Genomic DNA, 21,245 nt, shown 5'->3' on the forward strand with positions numbered 1-21,245 from the left:
ACTCAGAGGTAGGGTGGAGCAGCTGGGCGGATGTGAAAAGAAGACCTGCTTCTTGAAGTATTCCTTGATGGCGTTCTCGTAGCCCTCCTCCAGCCGGGAGAACGCTATGCCCACCTCCGTGTTCCACCAGATCTGCGTGGTTGCCAAGGCGATCTGCAACACATCACATCTCGTCAGGCCACCTGTCCTCCGGGGCACCACACCTGAAGCACTGACCGGGGTGTCCTTGTTCTGTCCCTATGGGGCAGGGGTGCAGCAGACCTGGGCGGGGTAGTCGAACAGCCACTGCTCTCTGGGTTTCTCCTCGTAAGCCTGGACCGCGTCTCCAAACTTCATCCTCAGCGTGTTACACATCCGCTCCAGGATGCGGTTCAGCCACGTCTCCACCTGCACGACACACACTTACTCTCCGGGCACTGAGCTGGTGCTAGTGTCAAATGAAATGCTACATGTCCACACAGAGGGCGTGTTGCCAGCCCAGGTGAGAGGCTGCAGGTGCAGGGAGGAGGTCAGGTGCTCACCTGCCCGGAGCAGTCGCAGGTCTCGTCGAAGGTGACGTACTCGTTCTCGCCACTGTACATCCCCAAGGCAACCTTGATGGGCTTCCCATCGCTGTCCAGCTGGAACTTGAGGTTGCACAAGCTGTCGAACAGCTTGGAGAGGTGCTTGCTGACCTGCCGAGAGATACACACACACCCACAACAGTCATCCAGGGTTCCGCTGCTGTGGGTGGAGAGATGTGTGTGTGTGTATAGGTGTGTGTGTGCTACCTACACACCTCCACTGGGTTGTTCCCGTTGGACAGGATGTCCAGCAGGTCGGCTGAGGAGACGAAGTAGAACCTGGGGAAGGCCAGTCGCTTGGTCTCCAGGTACTCTGCCAGGGCCTTCTCACACAGGGCCAGGCTGGGGCAGAGGAAGAGCACACCCCCGTCACACAGCGCCACATCCACTGCTCCAGCGCTGCACAGCACTTCACCTTTTTATTTTATATTACACTATCAATTCATTTTGTAACAGTGTTTTTGCAGAGCAACGTAGAGTTCACCCTGTCTCCAGCCCCTCCAGCTTCTCCTGCAGACCCTTCTTGTTGGTGGACTCCACCACGTTGGTGACCTTCACTGCATCACACATGATCTCCTGGAGAACAGCCACAGTTTGACTCTGACTAGAGGACCTCTTTCTCGCTCACCAGGTGAAAGTTCTGCTTCAGTATGAGTGGGTGCAGCTATATGGTACTAGAACAAGGGTGTAGGGATGGGTGCAGCTCAAAGGAGAAGGGGCTGCAGTTTGAGATGTTGAAAGTCCAGACCCCACTTGTACATCACTTCAGATGAAAGCATCTGCTAAATGAACACACTATTATTTCAGTTCATGCTCAAGCATCTGTTCCCAACCTTGAAATCTTTGTCGATGGTGTCGAAGCGTTTGGAGTCCTCGGGCAGCTGGGAGCGGATGTCCTCTGAGCCGATGAAGATGCTCTCCAGGTGTGTCCAGGTGCGCTGCACCGTGAACCAGATGGAGATGACCGAGTCGGCCGTGGAGAGCTTGTTCTGCCAGCCAGACACCTCCTCCAGGAAGTGGGCGATGTACTTGGAGGTCATCAGCGTTTGGAGCTGCACCTGGGATCACCATAGAAGAAGAAGAGGGGGTTAGGCTGTCTGGGTGGGCAGGCCGCACCTGGAATCACCCCTGAAGAAGAATCTAAAAGATCTAGAGGTCCCAGGTTGATAAGAGAGTCTTGTAAAAGCCCAGACTCTTAACTTGTCCTGGTGATGGTGAGAGAGGTGAGGTACCTGGTTGTCCTCCAGGGTCTCTACCAGCTCCTCGTTGGGTTTGAGCAGCATGGTCCCTGTGCGGCCGTGAGGCTCGTGGTCGAACACCATGGAGCTCCACGTGCTGTCCAGCTCAGCCAGGACCTAGGCAGGGGTCACACCTTACACCATTAGTTTATTTTCTTAACTTTTATAATTATAACTTCTACACAACTTACTATATGAAGAGGGAAAGCAGGTCGCAGGCCTCACCTTCTCCATCCCAGACTCCTTGACAGCCATGTCCACAATGCTGCGAACCTCATCCTCAAACTGGTGCAGGTTCAGCCTCAGCAGGTCTTCAAACGTGGTCCTCTCCGACATCTCAAACTTCACCTGTGAGAGAAACACACGCCTGAGACCAGGAAGTCTTCACAGGGGTAATACAGGGGTCTGGGGGGGTAATACAGGGGTCTGGGGGGGTAATATAGGGGTCTGGGGGGGTAATACAGGGGTCTAGGGGTAATACAGGGGTCTGGGGGGGTAATACAGGGGTCTGGGGGTGTGGTACCTTGGTGGCAATCATGAGCTGTAGCCAGTGGCGGTCCCTGATGGCCGGGTTCTGGAGCTCTCCTACAGCCCGCAGTGATGTCATCATGTTCTTCACCATGCTGTCCAATCCTGAGAAGGCGTCCCAGGCCCTCATCTCCTTGTCCAGACCCTTGATATCCTTGGCGTATTTCTTGGTGTCCATGTCCATCTCGTCCACGTTGATGTCTTTCCACAAAGTTGTCTTCCAGTCGTCCATGTTCCCCTTCACCTGCACACACACCCAACGCTCAGGTCTCCAGCATCCCCCATGTAGATGCAGTACCTGGCTGCCTGCTCCCTTCAGAACCCCCCTCATGGCCCGGTGGTGGTGTTAGAGGCTCTCACCAAAAGGATCATGTCCCACAGCTCTTTGAGAAGAACCATCTCCTTCCTGCAGGATTTCAGCTGTTTGTAATCAGGCACGTTCACCTCAAACAAGCTGGCTGATTGCGACAGACCGACCATCTCTGCCTCCAGTGTTGCCATGTCGAGTTGACACTAAATGCCCATACACACACACACAAACACACACACACACACACAAACACACACACACACACACAAACACACAGGGTGTTCACATCCACTAAACATCAAGTTGTTGTGTCCTTGAGATGCTCCAGCTTGCTGGTCCGTAACTCACCTCGTCCAGAGCCTCGTGTGGCTTTTCAAACGAGAACTGTAAGAAGAGCTGCTGTCTGAACTTCTCTCTGAACTCAAACTGTTTGATCTGCGACACAGAGGGAGGGAGAGCGCCTGGTCACTGTCGTCATGGAGACCAGAGCAGCTCAGCTGTGGAGCATCTGACTGCATGTCACACAGTCAAATCCCCCCTCAAGTGTGTCGGTCCGGATTAAAGCGAGCTGAATCAAAATGTAAATAAGAGTTTACAGCGTGTGAGGGAGTTTGTCTAACGCACCTCAAACTGCTGGCACTTCCTGCGTATGATGTTGACCTCGTGAGCCTGCAGTGGAGCCAGGTTCTGCTTGACCTGCAGGGATGTCTTCTTCACGTTGTTCCACAGCTCTGGGAGATCCTGCAGACACGCATCGGGGAAGAGTTAGCGCAGGTCCCATGGTCCAAGCTGAAGACGTCATCGCTTTGACCTTGACACACTGAGCTCAGCCGTGAACCCAGAACACGCAGCCCTGATGGTTCAGTGACCCTGCTCACCTGAACCCAGAACACGCAGCCCTGATGGTTCAGTAACCCTGCTCACCTGAACCCAGAACACGCAGCCCTGATGGTTCAGTGACCCTGCTCACCTGAACCCAGAACACTCAGCCCTGATGGTTCAGTAACCCGGCTCACCTGAACCCAGAACACGCAGCCCTGATGGTTCAGTAACCCTGCTCACCTGAAACCCAGAACACACAGCCCTGATGGTTCAGTGACCCTGCTCACCTGAACCCAGAACACACAGCCCTGATGGTTCAGTAACCCTGCTCACCTGAACCCAGAACACGCAGCCCTGATGGTTCAGTAACGCGGCTCACCTGAACCCAGAACACGCAGCCCTGATGGTTCAGTGACCCTGCTCACCTGAACCCAGAACACGCAGCCCTGATGGTTCAGTAACCCTGCTCACCTGAACCCAGAACACGCAGCCCTGATGGTTCAGTAACCCGGCTGACCTGAAGCTGAGCGTGGACCTCGTCTGGTAGTTCCTCGTTGTAGTCTTTCAGGAACTGGATGGTCTCTGTCAGAGGGCCAAACATGTTGTCCGTGGCGACATGTCTGTCCTTGACCCGCATCAGGTGACCCATGACCCCCACCAGACCCTTGAAGTCGCCCTCCTCCACAGGCTCTGTCAGGCCCGACTTTACCTCCTTGATGAAGCCGTCTAGGTCCTTCAGACTGGACACGCACGCACGCACACACACACACGTAGCATATTATTCCCTACCTATATTTCAGCTGGCTCTTCCTGTAGAAGTGTTTAACTACAGTATATACTGTTATTTACTGTGTATATATATATATATGTACTGAACACAGTAGCAGTACCTGTTGGTGACTCTGTCTATCAGGTAGTGTTTGAACATGAAGCTCCAGCGTTTGATGGTGTGCAGCAGAGCGTGTTTGAAGGGCCGCAGGTCTATCTGCAGCCAGCCCTGCAGCAGGTTGGAGTTCTCCAGCTTGCTCACTGTGCTGTACAGAGTCTCGTAGGTGTCGATCTGCAGGAGCAACACATTGACTTCACTATCATTCAACTACAGCTACTCAAACCCAGCTACCCAACCGCATACTTACTACCACACATCAAGCCACACACACCCTGCTACACACGCACACACCAAGCCCCCACCACACACACACACACACCGCCCCACCTGCTCCTTGAACTCCTTGAGGGTGGGTGGGTTGGTTGGCACGCTCTCGTCTCCGTGGGCCTCGATCTCCTCGGGGGAGAGCACCTTCCCGTACAGCAGGAACTGCTCCATGAAGTCGTTGCGGTCGTCCTGCCACAGGTAGCAGTACAGGTACAGCCCCTCCTTGCATTCCTCCGCCTGGCTCATGGCCGCCACCACCTGGTTCATCACATCCTCACGCAGCTCTGACAACGCAGACATCTCATCCAGCTCCAGCTGGCAGCGAGGACACACACACACACAGGTCACACACACACACAGGTCACACACACACACACACAGGACACACACACACACAGGACACACACACACACAGGACACACACACACACAGGTCACACACACACACAGGTCACACACACACACAGGTCACACACAGGTCACACACACACACAGGTCACACACACACACAGGTCACACACACACACAGGTCACACACACGACACACACACACACAGGACACACACACATACACACAGGACACACACACACACAGGACACACACACACACAGGTCACACACACACACAGGTCACACACACACACAGGACACACACACATACACACAGGACACACACACACACAGGACACACACACACACACACAGGTCACACACACACACAGGTCACACACACACACAGGTCACACACACACACAGGACACACACACACACAGGACACACACACACACAGGTCACACACACACACAGGCCACACACACACACACAGGTCACACACACATACAGGTCACACACACACACAGGTCACACACACACACAGGTCACACACACATACAGGTCACACACACATACAGGTCACACACACACACAGGTCACACACACACACAGGTCACACACACATACAGGTTACACACACACACAGGTCACACACACACACAGGTCACACACACACACACAGGTCACACACACACACAGGACACACACACACACAGGTCACACACACACACAGGACACACACACATACAGGTCACACACACATACAGGTCACACACACATACAGGTCACACACACACACAGGTCACACACACATACAGGTCACACACACACACAGGTCACACACACACACAGGTCACACACACACACAGGTCACATGCTAAATACTAATAATACCAAATTGAAATAGTAAAGCAAATAATTTACAGGCTGGTAAAAAATATATCTGTCTGGTATATATTTTAAGCCAAAAACTTAATTTTGGACCCTGGCCACACATATGCACTCATGTAGGACTCTCTCCTGTACAACAGGAGAGGAATGAAGACTGTGCTCACCTGGTAGCACATTTTGTTGGTCAGTGATAAGCGTGGCACCAGAGTGGCGGCCTTGTACACATCGTTGATGAGATCCTCCAGCATGTCGTAGAAGCTGTTGGCGATGCCGTAGCTGAGGGAGGGGTAGAAGGCCGTCTCTCCGTCCTCCAGCTCAAAGCGCACCTCAAACAGGGGCTCTCTGCTGGCCTGCGGGGCGCACAGGAGATCACTGCACCGTGCTGCTGCAGGAGGTCACTGCACCGTGCTGCTGCACCGTGCAGCTGCAGGAGGTCACTGCACCGTGCTGCTGCACCGTGCTGCTGCAAGAGGTCACTGCACCGTGCTGCTGCACCGTGCTGCTGCAGGAGGTCACTGCACCGTGCTGCTGCTCCGTGCTGCTGCAAGAGGTCACTGCACCGTGCTGCTGCACCGTGCAGCTGCAGGAGGTCACTGCACTGTGCAGCTGCAGGAGGTCACTGCACTGTGCTGCTGCAGGAGGTCACTGCACCGTGCTGCTGCACCGTGCGGCTGCAGGCAGGCCGCTCCTTCACTCTGACCACTCACACCTTACCTTGTTCTGCATGTTATTGGCCAGGAATTTGAGAGACACGAGGACGACTTTGAAGAATCCGTCCAACACTTTGTTGTCGATGTAGCTAACGTACGCCCTCCAAGACTCAGTCAGGTCATCTGCTTTGAACAGCCTCTTATTTTCCTGGTGGGCACAAACACAGGATCAGCTCTGCTTTCTCTGCCCTCAGACACCCGTACCTGATGTGAGTTTAACCCTGCAGAGCCAACGTCTCCACTGCTAAACAGACTTAGCAGCTTGTGTGTGTGTGAAGGTAGGTGTTGTAGAGTTAAAACAACATGACTGAACCTCAGTGAGCTGGTGCAGCTTCTCTCCAGAGTCTCTGATGGCCGTGTACTTCTTGATCAGAGCTGCTGGTCTCCCGTCCAGGTCCAGGAGAGAATCCTTGCTGCACTTCCTCTCAAACATGGGGCTGACAGACCACTCCTGCATGAACACAGAGAGCTTGGTGGTTTGAGCATTTGACCCCCCAGGATCATTTGCTTTAAGCATCTGCTAAATTAGCCTGTTGTTATTATTATTGTGGACTGGGCACAGATAGCCTGTTTCCTGGCCAGACAGAAGCCTGTCTGTGCAGTGACAGCCTGTTTCCTGGCCAGACAGAAGCCTGTCTGTGCAGTGACAGCCTGTTTCCTGGCCAGACAGAAGCCTGTCTGTGCAGTGACAGCCTGTTTCCTGGCCAGACAGAAGCCTGTCTGTGCAGTGACAGCCTGCGACAGCCTCCCATCAGTCACCTCCATGATGTGGTTCATGGCCTCCACGTTAGCCTTGGCCTGGTTGATCCTGCTGTGGAAGTCCTGCAGCGTATCTCTCATCAGCTGGATGTTCTCCCACACACCTGCAGGGTTAGGGCTAGGGTTAGGTGTAGGGCTAGGGTTAGGTGTAGGGTTAGGGTTAGGTGTAGGGTTAGGTGTAGGGTTAGGTGTAGGGCTAGGGTTAGGTGTAGGGTTAGGGCTAGGGCTAGGGTTAGGTGTAGGGTTAGGTGTAGGGTTAGGTGTAGGGTTAGGGTTAGGTGTAGGGTTAGGGTTAGGTGTAGGGTTAAGTGTAGGGTTAGGGTTAGGTGTAGGGTTAGGGTTAGGTGTAGGGTTAGGTGTAGGGTTAGGGTTAGGTGTAGGGTTAGGGTTAGGTGTAGGGTTAGGGGTAGGGTTAGGGTTAGGTGTAGGGTTAGGGTTAGGTGTAGGGTTAGGTGTAGGGTTAGGTGTAGGGTTAGGTGTAGGGTTAGGGTTAGGTGTAGGGTTAGGTGTAGGGTTAGGTGTAGGGTTAGGGTTAGGTGTAGGGTTAGGTGTAGGGTTAGGGTTAGGTGTAGGGTTAGGTGTAGGGTTAGGGTTAGGTGTAGGGTTAGGGTTAGGTGTAGGGTTAGGTGTAGGGCTAGGGTTAGGGTTAGGGCTAGGGCACTCTCACACACACGGCACAGATGCTGGTCTCACGCAAGTATTAAAAACAATCAGGTTTTCTGTGGTGAGTTATGGTTTGTGAAAACAGCTCTTAAGAAAGGAAACATAAACCACCACAACCCTAACTCAACCGATGCACAAACAATGTGTTCTGCGGTTGGTCGTTTTCAGAAGTTCAGGACACCAACATACAGCCACTGGGCTGGTAGCTACCTTGTTTGTGCATGGGTAGACAGCTCCCCTCCCCCCCCCTGGCCCTCGCCTCAGGGGCCAGGGCTTGGCTGTACCTTGGCTGTTCCAGCTCAGAGTGCTCTCAGCCTGGGCCAGCTTCTCGTCGATGGCCTTCAGCTCCTCCTGGATGAGGGGGAGCTCCACCGGCAGGACGGTGGCCAGGATCTGGAGGACGACATGTTCCCTGATCAGGCTTCATGTTTGTTCGACCGCTGCTGACGACTTAGTTATGTAGAGGGGAATTATGAGAAAGAGACAAGACAGATGCTGGAAAGGTGCAGATTGGTTGATGAATTATTCGAATTTTTTACATTATGGTTATTATTGTTGGAATTCACCAACCAATTGACAGCTTTCTGGTGTATCCATCAAATCCATCGAGGTGTGTCTACTACCTGGTTGTACCAGGACACTATGAGGTGTGTCTGCTACCTGGTTGTACCAGGACACTATGAGGTGTGTCTGCTACCTGGTTGTACCAGGACACTATGAGGTGTGTCTGCTACCTGGTTGTACCAGGACACTATGAGGTGTGTCTGCTACCTGGTTGTACCAGGACACTATGAGGTGTGTCTGCTACCTGGTTGTACCAGGACACTATGAGGTGTGTCTGCTACCTGGTTGTACCAGGACACTATGAGGTGTGTCTGCTACCTGGTTGTACCAGGACACTATGAGGTGTGTCTGCTACCTGGTTGTACCAGGACACTATGAGGTGTGTCTGCTACCTGGTTGTACCAGGACACTATGAGGTGTGTCTGCTACCTGGTTGTACCAGGACACTATGAGGTGTGTCTGCTACCTGGTTGTACCAGGACACTATGAGGTGTGTCTGCTACCTGGTTGTACCAGGACACTATGAGGTGTGTCTGCTACCTGGTTGTACCAGGACACTATGAGGTGTGTCTGCTACCTGGTTGTACCAGGACACTATGAGGTGTGTCTGCTACCTGGTTGTACCAGGACACTATGAGGTGTGTCTGCTACCTGGTTGTACCAGGACACTATGAGGTGTGTCTGCTACCTGGTTGTACCAGGACACTATGAGGTGTGTCTGCTACCTGGTTGTACCAGGACACTATGAGGTGTGTCTGCTACCTGGTTGTACCAGGACACTATGAGGTGTGTCTGCTACCTGGTTGTACCAGGACACTATGAGGTGTGTCTGCTACCTGGTTGTACCAGGACACTATGAGGTGTGTCTGCTACCTGGTTGTACCAGGACACTATGAGGTGTGTCTGCTACCTGGTTGTACCAGGACACTATGAGGTGTGTCTGCTACCTGGTTGTACCAGGACACTATGAGGTGTGTCTGCTACCTGGTTGTACCAGGACACTATGAGGTGTGTCTGCTACCTGGTTGTACCAGGACACTATGAGGTGTGTCTGCTACCTGGTTGTACCAGGACACTATGAGGTGTGTCTGCTACCTGGTTGTACCAGGACACTATGAGGTGTGTCTGCTACCTGGTTGTACCAGGACACTATGAGGTGTGTCTGCTACCTGGTTGTACCAGGACACTATGAGGTGTGTCTGCTACCTGGTTGTACCAGGACACTATGAGGTGTGTCTGCTACCTGGTTGTACCAGGACACTATGAGGTGTGTCTGCTACCTGGTTGTACCAGGACACTATGAGGTGTGTCTGCTACCTGGTTGTACCAGGACACTATGAGGTGTGTCTGCTACCTGGTTGTACCAGGACACTATGAGGTGTGTCTGCTACCTGGTTGTACCAGGACACTATGAGGTGTGTCTGCTACCTGGTTGTACCAGGACACTATGAGGTGTGTCTGCTACCTGGTTGTACCAGGACACTATGAGGTGTGTCTGCTACCTGGTTGTACCAGGACACTATGAGGTGTGTCTGCTACCTGGTTGTACCAGGACACTATGAGGTGTGTCTGCTACCTGGTTGTACCAGGACACTATGAGGTGTGTCTGCTACCTGGTTGTACCAGGACACTATGAGGTGTGTCTGCTACCTGGTTGTACCAGGACACTATGAGGTGTGTCTGCTACCTGGTTGTACCAGGACACTATGAGGTGTGTCTGCTACCTGGTTGTACCAGGACACTATGAGGTGTGTCTGCTACCTGGTTGTACCAGGACACTATGAGGTGTGTCTGCTACCTGGTTGTACCAGGACACTATGAGGTGTGTCTGCTACCTGGTTGTACCAGGACACTATGAGGTGTGTCTGCTACCTGGTTGTACCAGGACACTATGAGGTGTGTCTGCTACCTGGTTGTACCAGGACACTATGAGGTGTGTCTGCTACCTGGTTGTACCAGGACACTATGAGGTGTGTCTGCTACCTGGTTGTACCAGGACACTATGAGGTGTGTCTGCTACCTGGTTGTACCAGGACACTATGAGGTGTGTCTGCTACCTGGTTGTACCAGGACACTATGAGGTGTGTCTGCTACCTGGTTGTACCAGGACACTATGAGGTGTGTCTGCTACCTGGTTGTACCAGGACACTATGAGGTGTGTCTGCTACCTGGTTGTACCAGGACACTATGAGGTGTGTCTGCTACCTGGTTGTACCAGGACACTATGAGGTGTGTCTGCTACCTGGTTGTACCAGGACACTATGAGGTGTGTCTGCTACCTGGTTGTACCAGGACACTATGAGGTGTGTCTGCTACCTGGTTGTACCAGGACACTATGAGGTCCAGGGAGCCCACGTATCTCCTGAAGGTCTCGTTCTGAGAGAACACTGTGGCTGCACTGTCTGGAAGGTCCTCCTGGCCCTGCATGGTCAGATACTTCACCTCCCGCAACACTGCCACCAGCTGGGAGAGGGTGGAGAGGGCCGGGAGAGAGAGGGGAAGAAACAAGGAGAGAGAAACGTGTAAAGAAAGAAAGCAGAGAGGTAGAGAGAGAGAAACAAGCTCATTCTACTTAATGAACCCCCTGTGAGCTCCAGGAGAACATGCAGAGCTGCAGTGTGCGTGGAGCAGAGCTCCAGACCTGCTTGTTGAAGTTGACACTCAGGGTGGAGGTGTGAGGGTTGCGGAGCAGCAGCGGCTGCTCCAGGTTGAACTGGCAGTCTCGGTCCACCCTGGAGGTCCACTGGAGGAACACCTTGTCACAGTACTGAGACAGCAACCGCAGCATCTCCTCATGCTTCTGGAACACCAGCTTGGCCTCATTGGTCCCCATGCACCTGGACAGCACACACAGGGAAGGGCAGAGCGTTAGAGCATGTCACTGCACGTCAAGAGGTCACAAGTTCAAATCCCCCTATGAACCCTGAACCTGGATGAAAGTTGCAAAGGAGCGATGTGATGGCCAACATGCTGTGTTAGGTGACAGCAGGTAACGTACGGGTGGCGCAGGGCCTTGAAGCTCTTCATGGGCATCTCAATGCGCGCTCGCATCTCCTGGGCCCATTTGAGCTGGCCTGCGATGAGAGGCATGTTCTTGGCAATGGGCGGGATGCCTCTCCCCAGCTCAGTGGCAGCCAGTTGGGCATCATACACCAGCTTGGTCCGGTCCAGGTCGCAGCTGAACATCTCCACCAGCTCCTTGTACTTACAGTAGATCTGGGACTGAATGTGGGGCCGCTCCATGATGAAATCAAACATGTCCAATATCTGCAGAAAAAGTGTGTTCAACTGCAGATTGGGGGTATTGAGAAATAAGTAATTTATCAATGAACTCTTGCTTGTCGTCCCCCCACCTCACCCCTCCATCTATTCCAACGGTTGGCAGTACAACAGTAGGCCTCTGTGGCCTGTATAAGCCACAGTCCTGCAGGGTCTCACTTTGACAGAAGACTCTGTGGAGGGACAGTCATCGAACGCCTGACAGAGGATGGTCCCCAGCCGTCGCTCAAAGTCCACGATCTGCTCCTGGAACAGCTGGAAGTTTGCATCGAACGTCTGATGGACAGAGGGAAGCACTTTGGTAAACACACCCAGGGGTTTTAGGGCTCAACGAAAATGAATGTAATGTATCAAAGTGGCTGTTCCTTACTTTGTCATCTGTGTCTATGGCATCATACTTGCACTCGGCAAACATTTTGATAAGCTCCAGGCACTGCTGGTAGATGCTGAAGACCATGGTCCCCAGGGCAGTGCCCCGGACCCCTTGGATGTCCACCTTCTCCAGCTTCAACAGCTCCACGGACACAGAATACACCTCCTTACAGAGGCAGGACACGGGTCAGCCCAGGGTGTGTGTGTGTGTGTGAGAGAGAGAGAAGCAGAGAGACACAGACCTCTATGGTCTGCAGACGCAGTAGGAAGGCATCTAGCTCAGTGAAGACCAGGCATGAGGGGAAATCCCAGTTCTTGGTGTTTCCATCCTGGAGGTTGTAGGGAACAGGAGATGCCACGAAATAGTTTGAAATTAGCTTGATACACAGTTAAGAAGTAACTAGATACAGTATGCAGTAGACAGGTACTGTAGTAGCTTGATAGATAGTAGATGGTAGACTGCACAGAGCCTGAGAACAGGGATATTGTTGTCTGGCTGGGTCCCTGTTCATTGAAAGTAGACACCAAAGTCATGTTTAAACTCTGCACTGATCCTTTACTTTCTGCTGTGCTTCTATCTGCATGCGCTTTCATTGGATAAAAGCATCTGGTAAATGAATAAATCGTAAAAATGTGGACCGGTTCTGTGTGTTGTCATGTATGTATTGACTGACTTTGAAGTATGTGTCCATGTTGAGTTTGCAGTCGTCATAAGTGTCCCTAAAGGCCACCAGGGAATCGATACTGATTCTGATGTTGGACAGAATCTCGTCTATCTCTCCTTGGAGACCCTTCATGATGTCTTCTGGACCCAGGAAGTTCCTTGTCTGCAGGAAAAATATATAGTCAAGCAATATCCCATTATATCAGACCAGTGTCATTGATTATGTATTAATCAATGACACAAACATTATGGAGTGGTAATAATAAGAAACTTGGATTTCACTGGAGGTTTATAGATAAAGGATGACTTCACAAGCTTTGATGAAACAACAACCATACAGATATTTCCACTACCGACCATTTCAATGAACAGGTTGCATATCTCCTGCAGGATGACGATGATCCTGGCTGGGCTCCTGTAGTACTCCGAGCTGGCCCAGGTGAGGCACACTGTGTGCATCATTGGCTTTATAAAGGTTTTCACCTGGAAACAGAACATAACACGTGGGGGTCAAGTTTGTGGTGAAACGTGATCACACATTTAAAGTGGTGAACAGAAATGCTTGTTTGTCACCTGTTGGAACTCCAACTGTTCAATCTCATCAAGAATCTTTTGTAGAGGCTTCAGATACAGCATGATATCTTGAGCCTCTTTCAGGCCTGTAATGGAGGAATAAATCAGTTCAAATCCATCAAATCACAAGTGAAAGAATGGAGAAAAAACACTGTAAATGTTACCCTCTTTCACGTCCTTGTAAATGCTTCTCAAAGCCGGCCAGTAGGTGCTTGCTGCAGTTTCAACTATCTCTGCTATTTTGCGCACTTTCGGATTCATCAACTGGAAAGATGTTCAAATGGAAATTTAGGTGGCGGCTTTTACAGCACCGCTCAGAAACGGATCAAACGATCAAACTTAGCACCATGGATAGCTACATTACTGTCACGACGGAAGGTCCCCCAGACACATTTCAAATATCCACTGTCAAATAGGATGTACCTGTACGTTGATACACTCGAGATTCATCAATCTGTTGTTCCAGAAATCAAACTCCACTTTGGGCAAAGGTTTCTGTCTGTCCAATATTGGTTGTGCCGAGTCTTTATTTAAAACTTCGGTCACCTGATGAGTCCAGTCTATTATTACGGTTTCAAACGCGTGCATCAACTTGCTATCAATTGGGCGGGAGGGCCTGTAATAAAAAAAGGTTTATTTCGATGGCTATTTATGGAAAGTGATCTGTGTAAAGTCTGTGAAGTCAGTGGATGGGTGATGTCTGAGTGTGAGATAGATACCGGTGCTCCGAATCTCCAAGAGCATCAGAGTTTTCCGGTAGCGGTAGAAATGTCCTGCCTTTGACCTGACCTCCAACGACAAAAACTTCATTCTTCAGTTTGTGCGCATGGCGAGACACGTCGTCTGAAACGACCTTAGGCCAGCGCTGGGTATTGTCTTTATTTGTATGTAACGAGTAGATAATCTGCAGAAACACAAAGTAACATTTGATTCGCTTACTACAAGTAGCTACTAGCAAAGTCCTGTACAGTGGGCTACTAATCATTCACTTGACACTGTACTGTAGTTAGCTAGAGCTAATAATATTGACTAGCTATTCGTTTCTTTTCACGTTACTGGAGGACTGTTATGGCAGACTAAAGTTTTAATTTGCGACTTACCTCCTCTGTCACACCAATGACAACATCCACGGGGGAATTTGAGACGTCTCCAACAAATAACTGTTTAATATTGTCTTTTGTTATAACCCCTTGATCCCTCTTGGTAAAATAAACAGCTTTGGTTTTGATGGTTTGAGGGAATGAAAGGCTGGAAACGAGTTGGGAGGCAGCATTTAGAGAAATAACAAGGCTGGGGAAATCCGCTTTATCAAAAAAACTAGCAATTAATGTTCTGTTATCTTCGCCAGCAATAAACTTCTGCCATTTGTCTGCCTTTAGTTTAAACGCCTTTAAAGTGACATCTTGTAAAAACTCGATTCTCTTGTCATCCCCCTCCATATTAAATGGCTATACCAGCCAGCTAACTTTCCCCAATCTGTTTAGCTGCTGGCTAGTTTAGCTAATCTTTTTACGATCCTTTTTCTATCTTTTATCATCAACTGAAAAACGTTCAAAATCAATTTCAAAATCAAACCCTCCAGCTCAGAATGTTCGAGATGGCTGTGAGCTCGCTAACGGTTTTAACTGCGCTCGAGCTGATGGAAAGTTAAAAACCGCGCCATCTCGTCCGCGTGGTATTATGTAGGCCTAATTATCAAAACATACATTCACAAAGGTATTCTTATTTGTGCAAGCTGACGTGTATATTTAATAATATGAAATGAACAAATATAAACATGGCACTCTTTCCAATACTTTGTGGACTTGCAAGATAAAATAAAACAAAAGTTTAAAATAAATTATACTCAGTCTTGATAAATGCAATTTAAGCAACAAGTTTGACCTGAATTCTTGATATCAGTGCATTGGAACGAAATAACTTAACAAATGGACATATATGGCAATCATTGACATACCATTCACACAAAATGTATTTCAAAACTAAAGATAACATAGAAACAAAGTTGTCACTGAAAATGGTGGACAGTGTAGGAGGGCTGAACATTGTGAAAAATGTTATGAAAAAGTTAAAGACAGCTGCTATGTTGAAATTGACCTCAGCATAATTACCACCTTGTTATCCACTTCCAGTCGCTTGTTATCTTCATTATCCAGCGCAGTAACTTAAGAAGTTCTAGAACAATACCAGTTGATTTTCTTCTTGGAAAGAAAGGTCACATTGTGACTGTATATGCTTTCAGTGAAATAATGTCACTGGTTTCAAAATACTTACTACTTAACTCTCGACACCCCCTGACTTTCCTTCTTTGCTTCCTTTCTTTCCATTTAGTTTCCCTCAAATGTCTAAAAATGTGCATCTGTGATAATACATGTATGGAGAGAACAACTGAAGTTAAACCACCAAATAAGTTGAAACAGACGAGAACAGGAATTGAGTTAATAAAGACATCTTTCTAAGAGTCTAGTAGTAATGAGTAGGACACTCAGAAAATGGGGTCTGTGTAAAAATAGGTCCATAATCATATGGTATCTACATCATAGCACAATCAATCAATGAAGAAAAACTGTAGTCTCCCCTCAGTTCAAATGTGTATGTGCACGTGAGTGTGTGTGTGTGTGTGTGTGCACGTGAGTGTGTGTGTGTGTGTGTGCACGTGTGTGTGTGTGTTTCTGTTGTGTTCAACTGAGAGTAGTGAAGGTATGTCTTCTTCTGAGGAGATGGAGGTGTAGCGGTTGCACCAACAAGATGGAGATGGTCCTATTGGAGAAGATCCAGTCTTTTAAGCTTCCTTCAAACTACTTCCGGATCAGAACCCCTCATGGTGTTCGTAACCCTCCTCCTTCCCCCCCCAGAGTTGGTGGTACAGGTTCCTAAAACAGCAGGTCCATGTTCTGAAGGCCGAGTTGGTGGGTGAGGCCTGTTGTTCTGCTTCAGCCATGAAGCCTGGGCCTCGCCTACAGCCCCTTCAGGGAAGAGACCTTCTTCTTCCGGGCAGCCAGCATCTCATAGAAGGGGTCTTTGCTTATGGCAGCTCTGGGTAATGGCGAAGAACATAAAGAGAGTTTAACTAGATGGATTCACCGGGTCAGAGATTATACATGGAGGACAGTGTCACACCTCGGCCAAGGGTCAACATATGAAGGATGAGGAGTCTTGGTTACCCATGAGCCTTTGCATATTTTGTGGAGGTAAATGGTTCATGGATACTGACATGGGCCCAGCTGTGGCTAACTGGATGTTTGACGGCATGATTAGCTCAATTTGGCGTCTAAGTGGATTTACGACAACATAGCCATCTATGTAACACATTGTTTTTTTGTAGAATCTCCCTGGATACATTTTTATAACAAATTCTGTGATCATTTGGTTTTAACGATTGCATGTTGTGTCTATGGGGCGACATTTAGCCACCATAACATACTTTGTTGTTGTTGCTAATTGAAGGTAACAACCCAACAGTCTTAACAATCGTTAAGACGATTAAATGAGTAACATTTCTTATGTCATGCCACCCCCTGTCCAGGCCTCAACCAGGACCATGCCTCACTTGATGTTATTGATCCACTCCTCCTTCTCCTCCACGCTAGGGGCGGAGATCCTGTAGAAGGTGTGGTTGCCCTCGACAACACGGCCGTCGGCCTCCGTCTTGCACGCTTTGATCACCTGGTCTTTGTGGTCGGGGATGTAGAGCTCGAAGCAGTTCTGGGGAGACGGAGAGAGAGAGGGGATCAACAAGGGTGGGACTGGGCTGGAGGAGGAGGGGAGGGGAGGGGAGGGGAGGGGAGGGGAGGAGGGGAGGGGAAGGGGGAGGGGAGTGGAGGGGAGGGGGAGGTGGATGGGAGAGCTCTGGGGGGAAGTAGTCTGATCGCTGGGCTGAGATGGAGAGATGTAGAAGAGGAGAGATGGATGGAAAGAGAGATATAGAGGAGGGCAGAGATGGAGAGGTGTAGAAGAGGAGAGAGGGATGAAAGAGAGATGAGAGAGATAGAGAGGGCAGAGATGGAGAGGTGTAGAAGAGGAGAGGGATGGAAAGAGAGAGATATTAGAGGAGGGCAGAGATGGAGAGGTGTAGAAGAGTGAGAGAGGAGAGAGAGGATGGATAGAAGGAGAGGGGCAGAGATGGAGAGGTGTAGAGAGGAGGCTTACAGGCTTCTTGGAGTCTTCACGTCTCCGTCTGATACTGAGATTTTCAAGAGGAATGATTCCTCTGGGCTCTTTGTCCTGAGAGAGAGAAAAGAGTGGGTGGTAGAGATTAAATCAAACAATATAAAAACTAGTACTGACAGTAACGGTTATAAAGTATGACAGAGAAAACATAAGGAACGAGGACAGAAGGAGAAAGAGAGAAGAGAAAGACACTCTAGTAGCTCTGACCAAAAATATTGTCAACCTTTCAAAAAATGTAAAAAAAAAGATTTTTTCAAACATGTTTTAAACCTGTCAACTTCTTGGGGAAACGTAAAAAAAATTAAAATAATTCACGCATTGAAAAGGAGAGAAGAGGGGCGAGGAGAACAGAGAAGCCTAAAACAGAGTAGATTAAAGCAGAGCAGAGCACAATAGAGTACAGTCCAGCAGTCAAGTACTCATCAATGATGCAAACTTTTTTTGGAAGAAAAAACCCCCCAACTCACAGTGGTGTACTCAAAGTAGTAGAGGCAGTTATCTGTGAGGATGAACCATCGTCTCTTCCAGGTTTTCACGCGTCCCGCCTGAGGGGTCAAAGATCAGAGGTCAACCTGGGGTTGTGACCTCTCAGACTCAGAGGCGGGGTTAGAGGACCAAGCGACAGGTAGAGGTTGTGACCTCTTTGGAGGAGGGGTTAATGGGCAGAGCGACAGGGCAAGGCACAGTCTGAAACCATCCCCCCCCCCCTCTCCTCCTCCCCCCCTCTCTCCTCCTCTCCTCCTCCTCCCCCCTCTGCTCCTCCTCCCTCCTCTGCTCCTCCTCCCCCCCTCTCCTCCTCCTCCCCCCTCTGCTCCTCCTCCCCCCTCTGCTCCTCCTTCCCCCTCTCCTCCTCCTCCCCCCTCTGCTCCTCCTCCCCCCTCTGCTCCTCCTTCCCCCTCTCCTCCTCCTCCCCCCTCCCCCCCCCCCCTCCCCCTCTCCCCTCTCCCCCCCCCCCCTCTCCCTCTCTCCCCCCCCCCCTCTCTCCCCTCTCCCCCCCCCCTCTCCCCTCTCCCCAGGTTGGAACAGCAGCAGCACTGAGCCAATGGCAGAGCAGGTATGGACGGTTCCAGGAAACACACTGATAACACAAGCGTTAGCCAGCGCCAGGCAACAGCTGGTTAGTGCACCGGAGACTGAGAAGCTGATAGGCTGCAAAGCTGACTGGCTCTGAAGCTGATTGGGCGGTCATGGTTGTGGTTCACGGTGGATTGAGTTGACAGGTAAATGAGCTGGGCCGGACTGCCTACTAGCCAAAGCATATGGAGTGTGACTTGCGGGTAAAGTCTGGAGAGAAGCAGGGAGGGCAGGGGAGTGGAGAATGATACTTACCTCCTGGAGAACACACCCACAGACACACACGTCAACCAGGAGAAAAACAACATAAACGTAAACACACAACAAAAGTCTGAAGTAATGACGTTTATGTCAATAAATCTAACGTCCAAAAAAACATTGACAGAAGAAAAAAGAAGAAACGAGTTCTTCTGCAATTTGTCCACTAGAGGGCAGCGGAGCAGCGTGAGGCCAGTGCCATGGACGCAGTCGTACCTAGTTTGAGGAGCCAGCCTTCTCTGTCGGGTTAAAGAAGGTGTGTGTGAGGTCATTTCCATCGTCCTCGGGGATCTTGAAGGGCTCATTCTTGATGCTCTCATACAGGTTCTATATACACACACACACACACAGAGAGAGGAGTGAAAAGGAGGAGAGACAATGGACAGAGGAGACACAAAGAGAGGAAGAAACAAAAGCTAGTATCATCGAGAATGAAGGAAAGAGACAGACAGATTACCCTGAGCATGGTGTATCAGACAGAGAGTGTATCAGATGTTACCTCTGAGCAGAGTGTATCAGACAGAGAGTGTATCAGATGTTACCCTGAGCAGAGTGTATCAGACAGAGAGTGCATCAGATGTTACCCTGAGCAGAGTGTATCAAACAGAGAGTGTAATCAGATGTTACCCTGAGCAGAGTGTATCAAACAGAGTGTATCAGATGTTACCCTGAACATGGTGTATCAAACAGAGTGTATCAGATGTTACCCTGAGCAGAGTGTATCAGACAGAGAGTGTATCAGATGTTACCCTGAGCAGAGTGTATCAGACAGAGTGTATCAGATGTTACCCTGAGCAGAGTGTATCAGACAGAGAGTGTATCAGATGTTACCCTGAGCAGAGTGTTATCAGACAGAGAGTGTATCAGATGTTACCCTGAGCAGAGTGTATCAGACAGAGAGTGTATCAGATGTTACCCTGAGCAGAGTGTATCAGAACAGAGAGTGTATCAGATGTTACCCTGAGCAGAGTGTATCAGACAGAGTGTATCAGATGTTACCCTGAGCAGAGTGTATCAGACAGGTGTATCAGATGTACCCTGAGCAGAGTGTATCAGAGTGTATCAGATGTTACCCTGAGCAGAGTGTATCAGACAGAGAGTGTATCAGATGTTACCCTGAGCAGAGTGAGCAGAGTGTATCAGACAGAGAGTGTATCAGATGTTACCCTGAGCAGAGTGTATCAAACAGAGAGTGTATCAGATGTTACCCTGAGCAGAGTGTATCAGACAGAGTGTATCAGATGTTACCCTGAGCAGAGTGTATCAGACAGAGTGTATCAGATGTTACCTGAGCAGAGTGTATCAGACAGAGTGTATCAGATGTTACCCTGAGCAGAGTGTATCAGACAGAGAGTGTATCAGATGTTACCCTGAGCAGAGTGTATCAGACAGAGAGTGTATCAGATGTTACCTGAGCAGAGTGTATCAGACAGAGAGTGTATCAGATGTTACCCTGAGCAGAGTGTATCAAACAGAGTGTATCAGATGTTACCCTGAGCAGAGTGTATCAGACAGAGTGTATCAGATGTTACCCTGAGCAGGTCTTCAGGAAGATCCCCTCCATCGTTGATGCCTCTGTTCATGGCTGTGAACCTCTGTGCGGAGGGCTTGTCCTTGACATTGGGGTTGTGGAGGCTGGTGTTCAGCATGATCACAGCAAACGACAACACATAGCAGGTATCTGACAGAGGGAGGAGACACTCTTAAAAGTTCTTCCAGCTCTCCTTATTGCTTTGGATTACAAATGTATAACTTGCCAATAAAGCCTTTTCTGAACAAAAATGAGAGAAAATGTTTGACTATGATGTGTCTAGTGGTGTTTCTGTGGAGATTTGGGTTAGGAAAAGCAGGCACATACACACACACTCACACACCGGGGTGTGTGTGTGTGTGTGTGTGTGTGTGCCTGTGTGTACCGGTGCTCTGGAACACCCCGGGGTGTGTGTGTGTGCCTGTGTGTACCGGTGCTCTGGAACACCCCGGGGTGTGTGTGTGTGCCTGTGTGTACCGGTGCTCTGGAACACCCCGGGGTGTGTGTGTGTGTGTCTGTGTGTACCGGTGCTCTGGAACACCCCGGGGTTGCAGTGGCAGTAGCGCTGGGCGAAGGCCTCCATCATCCGGTCAATCTTCTGAGCTTCTCCAGGCAAACGGAAACTCCACAGGAACTGCCTGAGACGCACACACGCGCGCACACACACGCGCACACACGCGCGCACACACGCGCACACACGCGCACACACACGCACACACACGCACGCACACACACACACACACACACACACACCCGCACACACACACAGGTTAGAGGAAGGAGAGGAG

General features: G+C 50.1%; 1 protein-coding gene and 1 pseudogene across 1 annotated transcript in view; both read right to left on the reverse strand.

The window, feature by feature from the left end:
* LOC134030887 (dynein axonemal heavy chain 17-like) overlaps positions 1-14,887 on the reverse strand; it is a 39,687-nt gene extending 24,800 nt beyond the window's left edge. The window contains exons 1-33 of the mRNA XM_062474280.1: positions 14,525-14,887; positions 14,144-14,328; positions 13,848-14,040; positions 13,589-13,688; positions 13,425-13,510; positions 13,209-13,334; positions 12,862-13,014; positions 12,430-12,516; positions 12,186-12,353; positions 11,975-12,091; positions 11,535-11,803; positions 11,178-11,373; positions 10,853-10,999; positions 8,257-8,365; positions 7,310-7,413; positions 6,864-7,001; positions 6,555-6,698; positions 6,005-6,190; positions 4,678-4,932; positions 4,352-4,521; positions 3,979-4,201; positions 3,264-3,380; positions 2,988-3,074; positions 2,690-2,842; positions 2,325-2,573; positions 2,027-2,149; positions 1,796-1,918; positions 1,397-1,621; positions 1,048-1,139; positions 779-905; positions 522-674; positions 262-387; positions 46-153 (exon numbers count right to left, since the gene is read on the reverse strand). Of these exons, the coding sequence (XP_062330264.1) occupies positions 46-153; positions 262-387; positions 522-674; positions 779-905; positions 1,048-1,139; positions 1,397-1,621; positions 1,796-1,918; positions 2,027-2,149; positions 2,325-2,573; positions 2,690-2,842; positions 2,988-3,074; positions 3,264-3,380; positions 3,979-4,201; positions 4,352-4,521; positions 4,678-4,932; positions 6,005-6,190; positions 6,555-6,698; positions 6,864-7,001; positions 7,310-7,413; positions 8,257-8,365; positions 10,853-10,999; positions 11,178-11,373; positions 11,535-11,803; positions 11,975-12,091; positions 12,186-12,353; positions 12,430-12,516; positions 12,862-13,014; positions 13,209-13,334; positions 13,425-13,510; positions 13,589-13,688; positions 13,848-14,040; positions 14,144-14,328; positions 14,525-14,863 (5,178 nt within the window). The 5' untranslated portion in view covers positions 14,864-14,887. The remainder of the gene's footprint in view (positions 1-45; positions 154-261; positions 388-521; positions 675-778; positions 906-1,047; positions 1,140-1,396; positions 1,622-1,795; positions 1,919-2,026; positions 2,150-2,324; positions 2,574-2,689; positions 2,843-2,987; positions 3,075-3,263; positions 3,381-3,978; positions 4,202-4,351; positions 4,522-4,677; positions 4,933-6,004; positions 6,191-6,554; positions 6,699-6,863; positions 7,002-7,309; positions 7,414-8,256; positions 8,366-10,852; positions 11,000-11,177; positions 11,374-11,534; positions 11,804-11,974; positions 12,092-12,185; positions 12,354-12,429; positions 12,517-12,861; positions 13,015-13,208; positions 13,335-13,424; positions 13,511-13,588; positions 13,689-13,847; positions 14,041-14,143; positions 14,329-14,524) is intronic.
* Positions 14,888-16,085: 1,198 nt separating this feature from the next.
* LOC134030891 (cytohesin-1-like) lies at positions 16,086-21,123 on the reverse strand (annotated as a pseudogene).
* Between the last annotated feature and the right edge of the window lie 122 nt (positions 21,124-21,245).

Source organism: Osmerus eperlanus, chromosome 12, assembly GCF_963692335.1.
Source record: "Osmerus eperlanus chromosome 12, fOsmEpe2.1, whole genome shotgun sequence".
Taxonomy (NCBI): Eukaryota; Metazoa; Chordata; class Actinopteri; order Osmeriformes; family Osmeridae; genus Osmerus; species Osmerus eperlanus.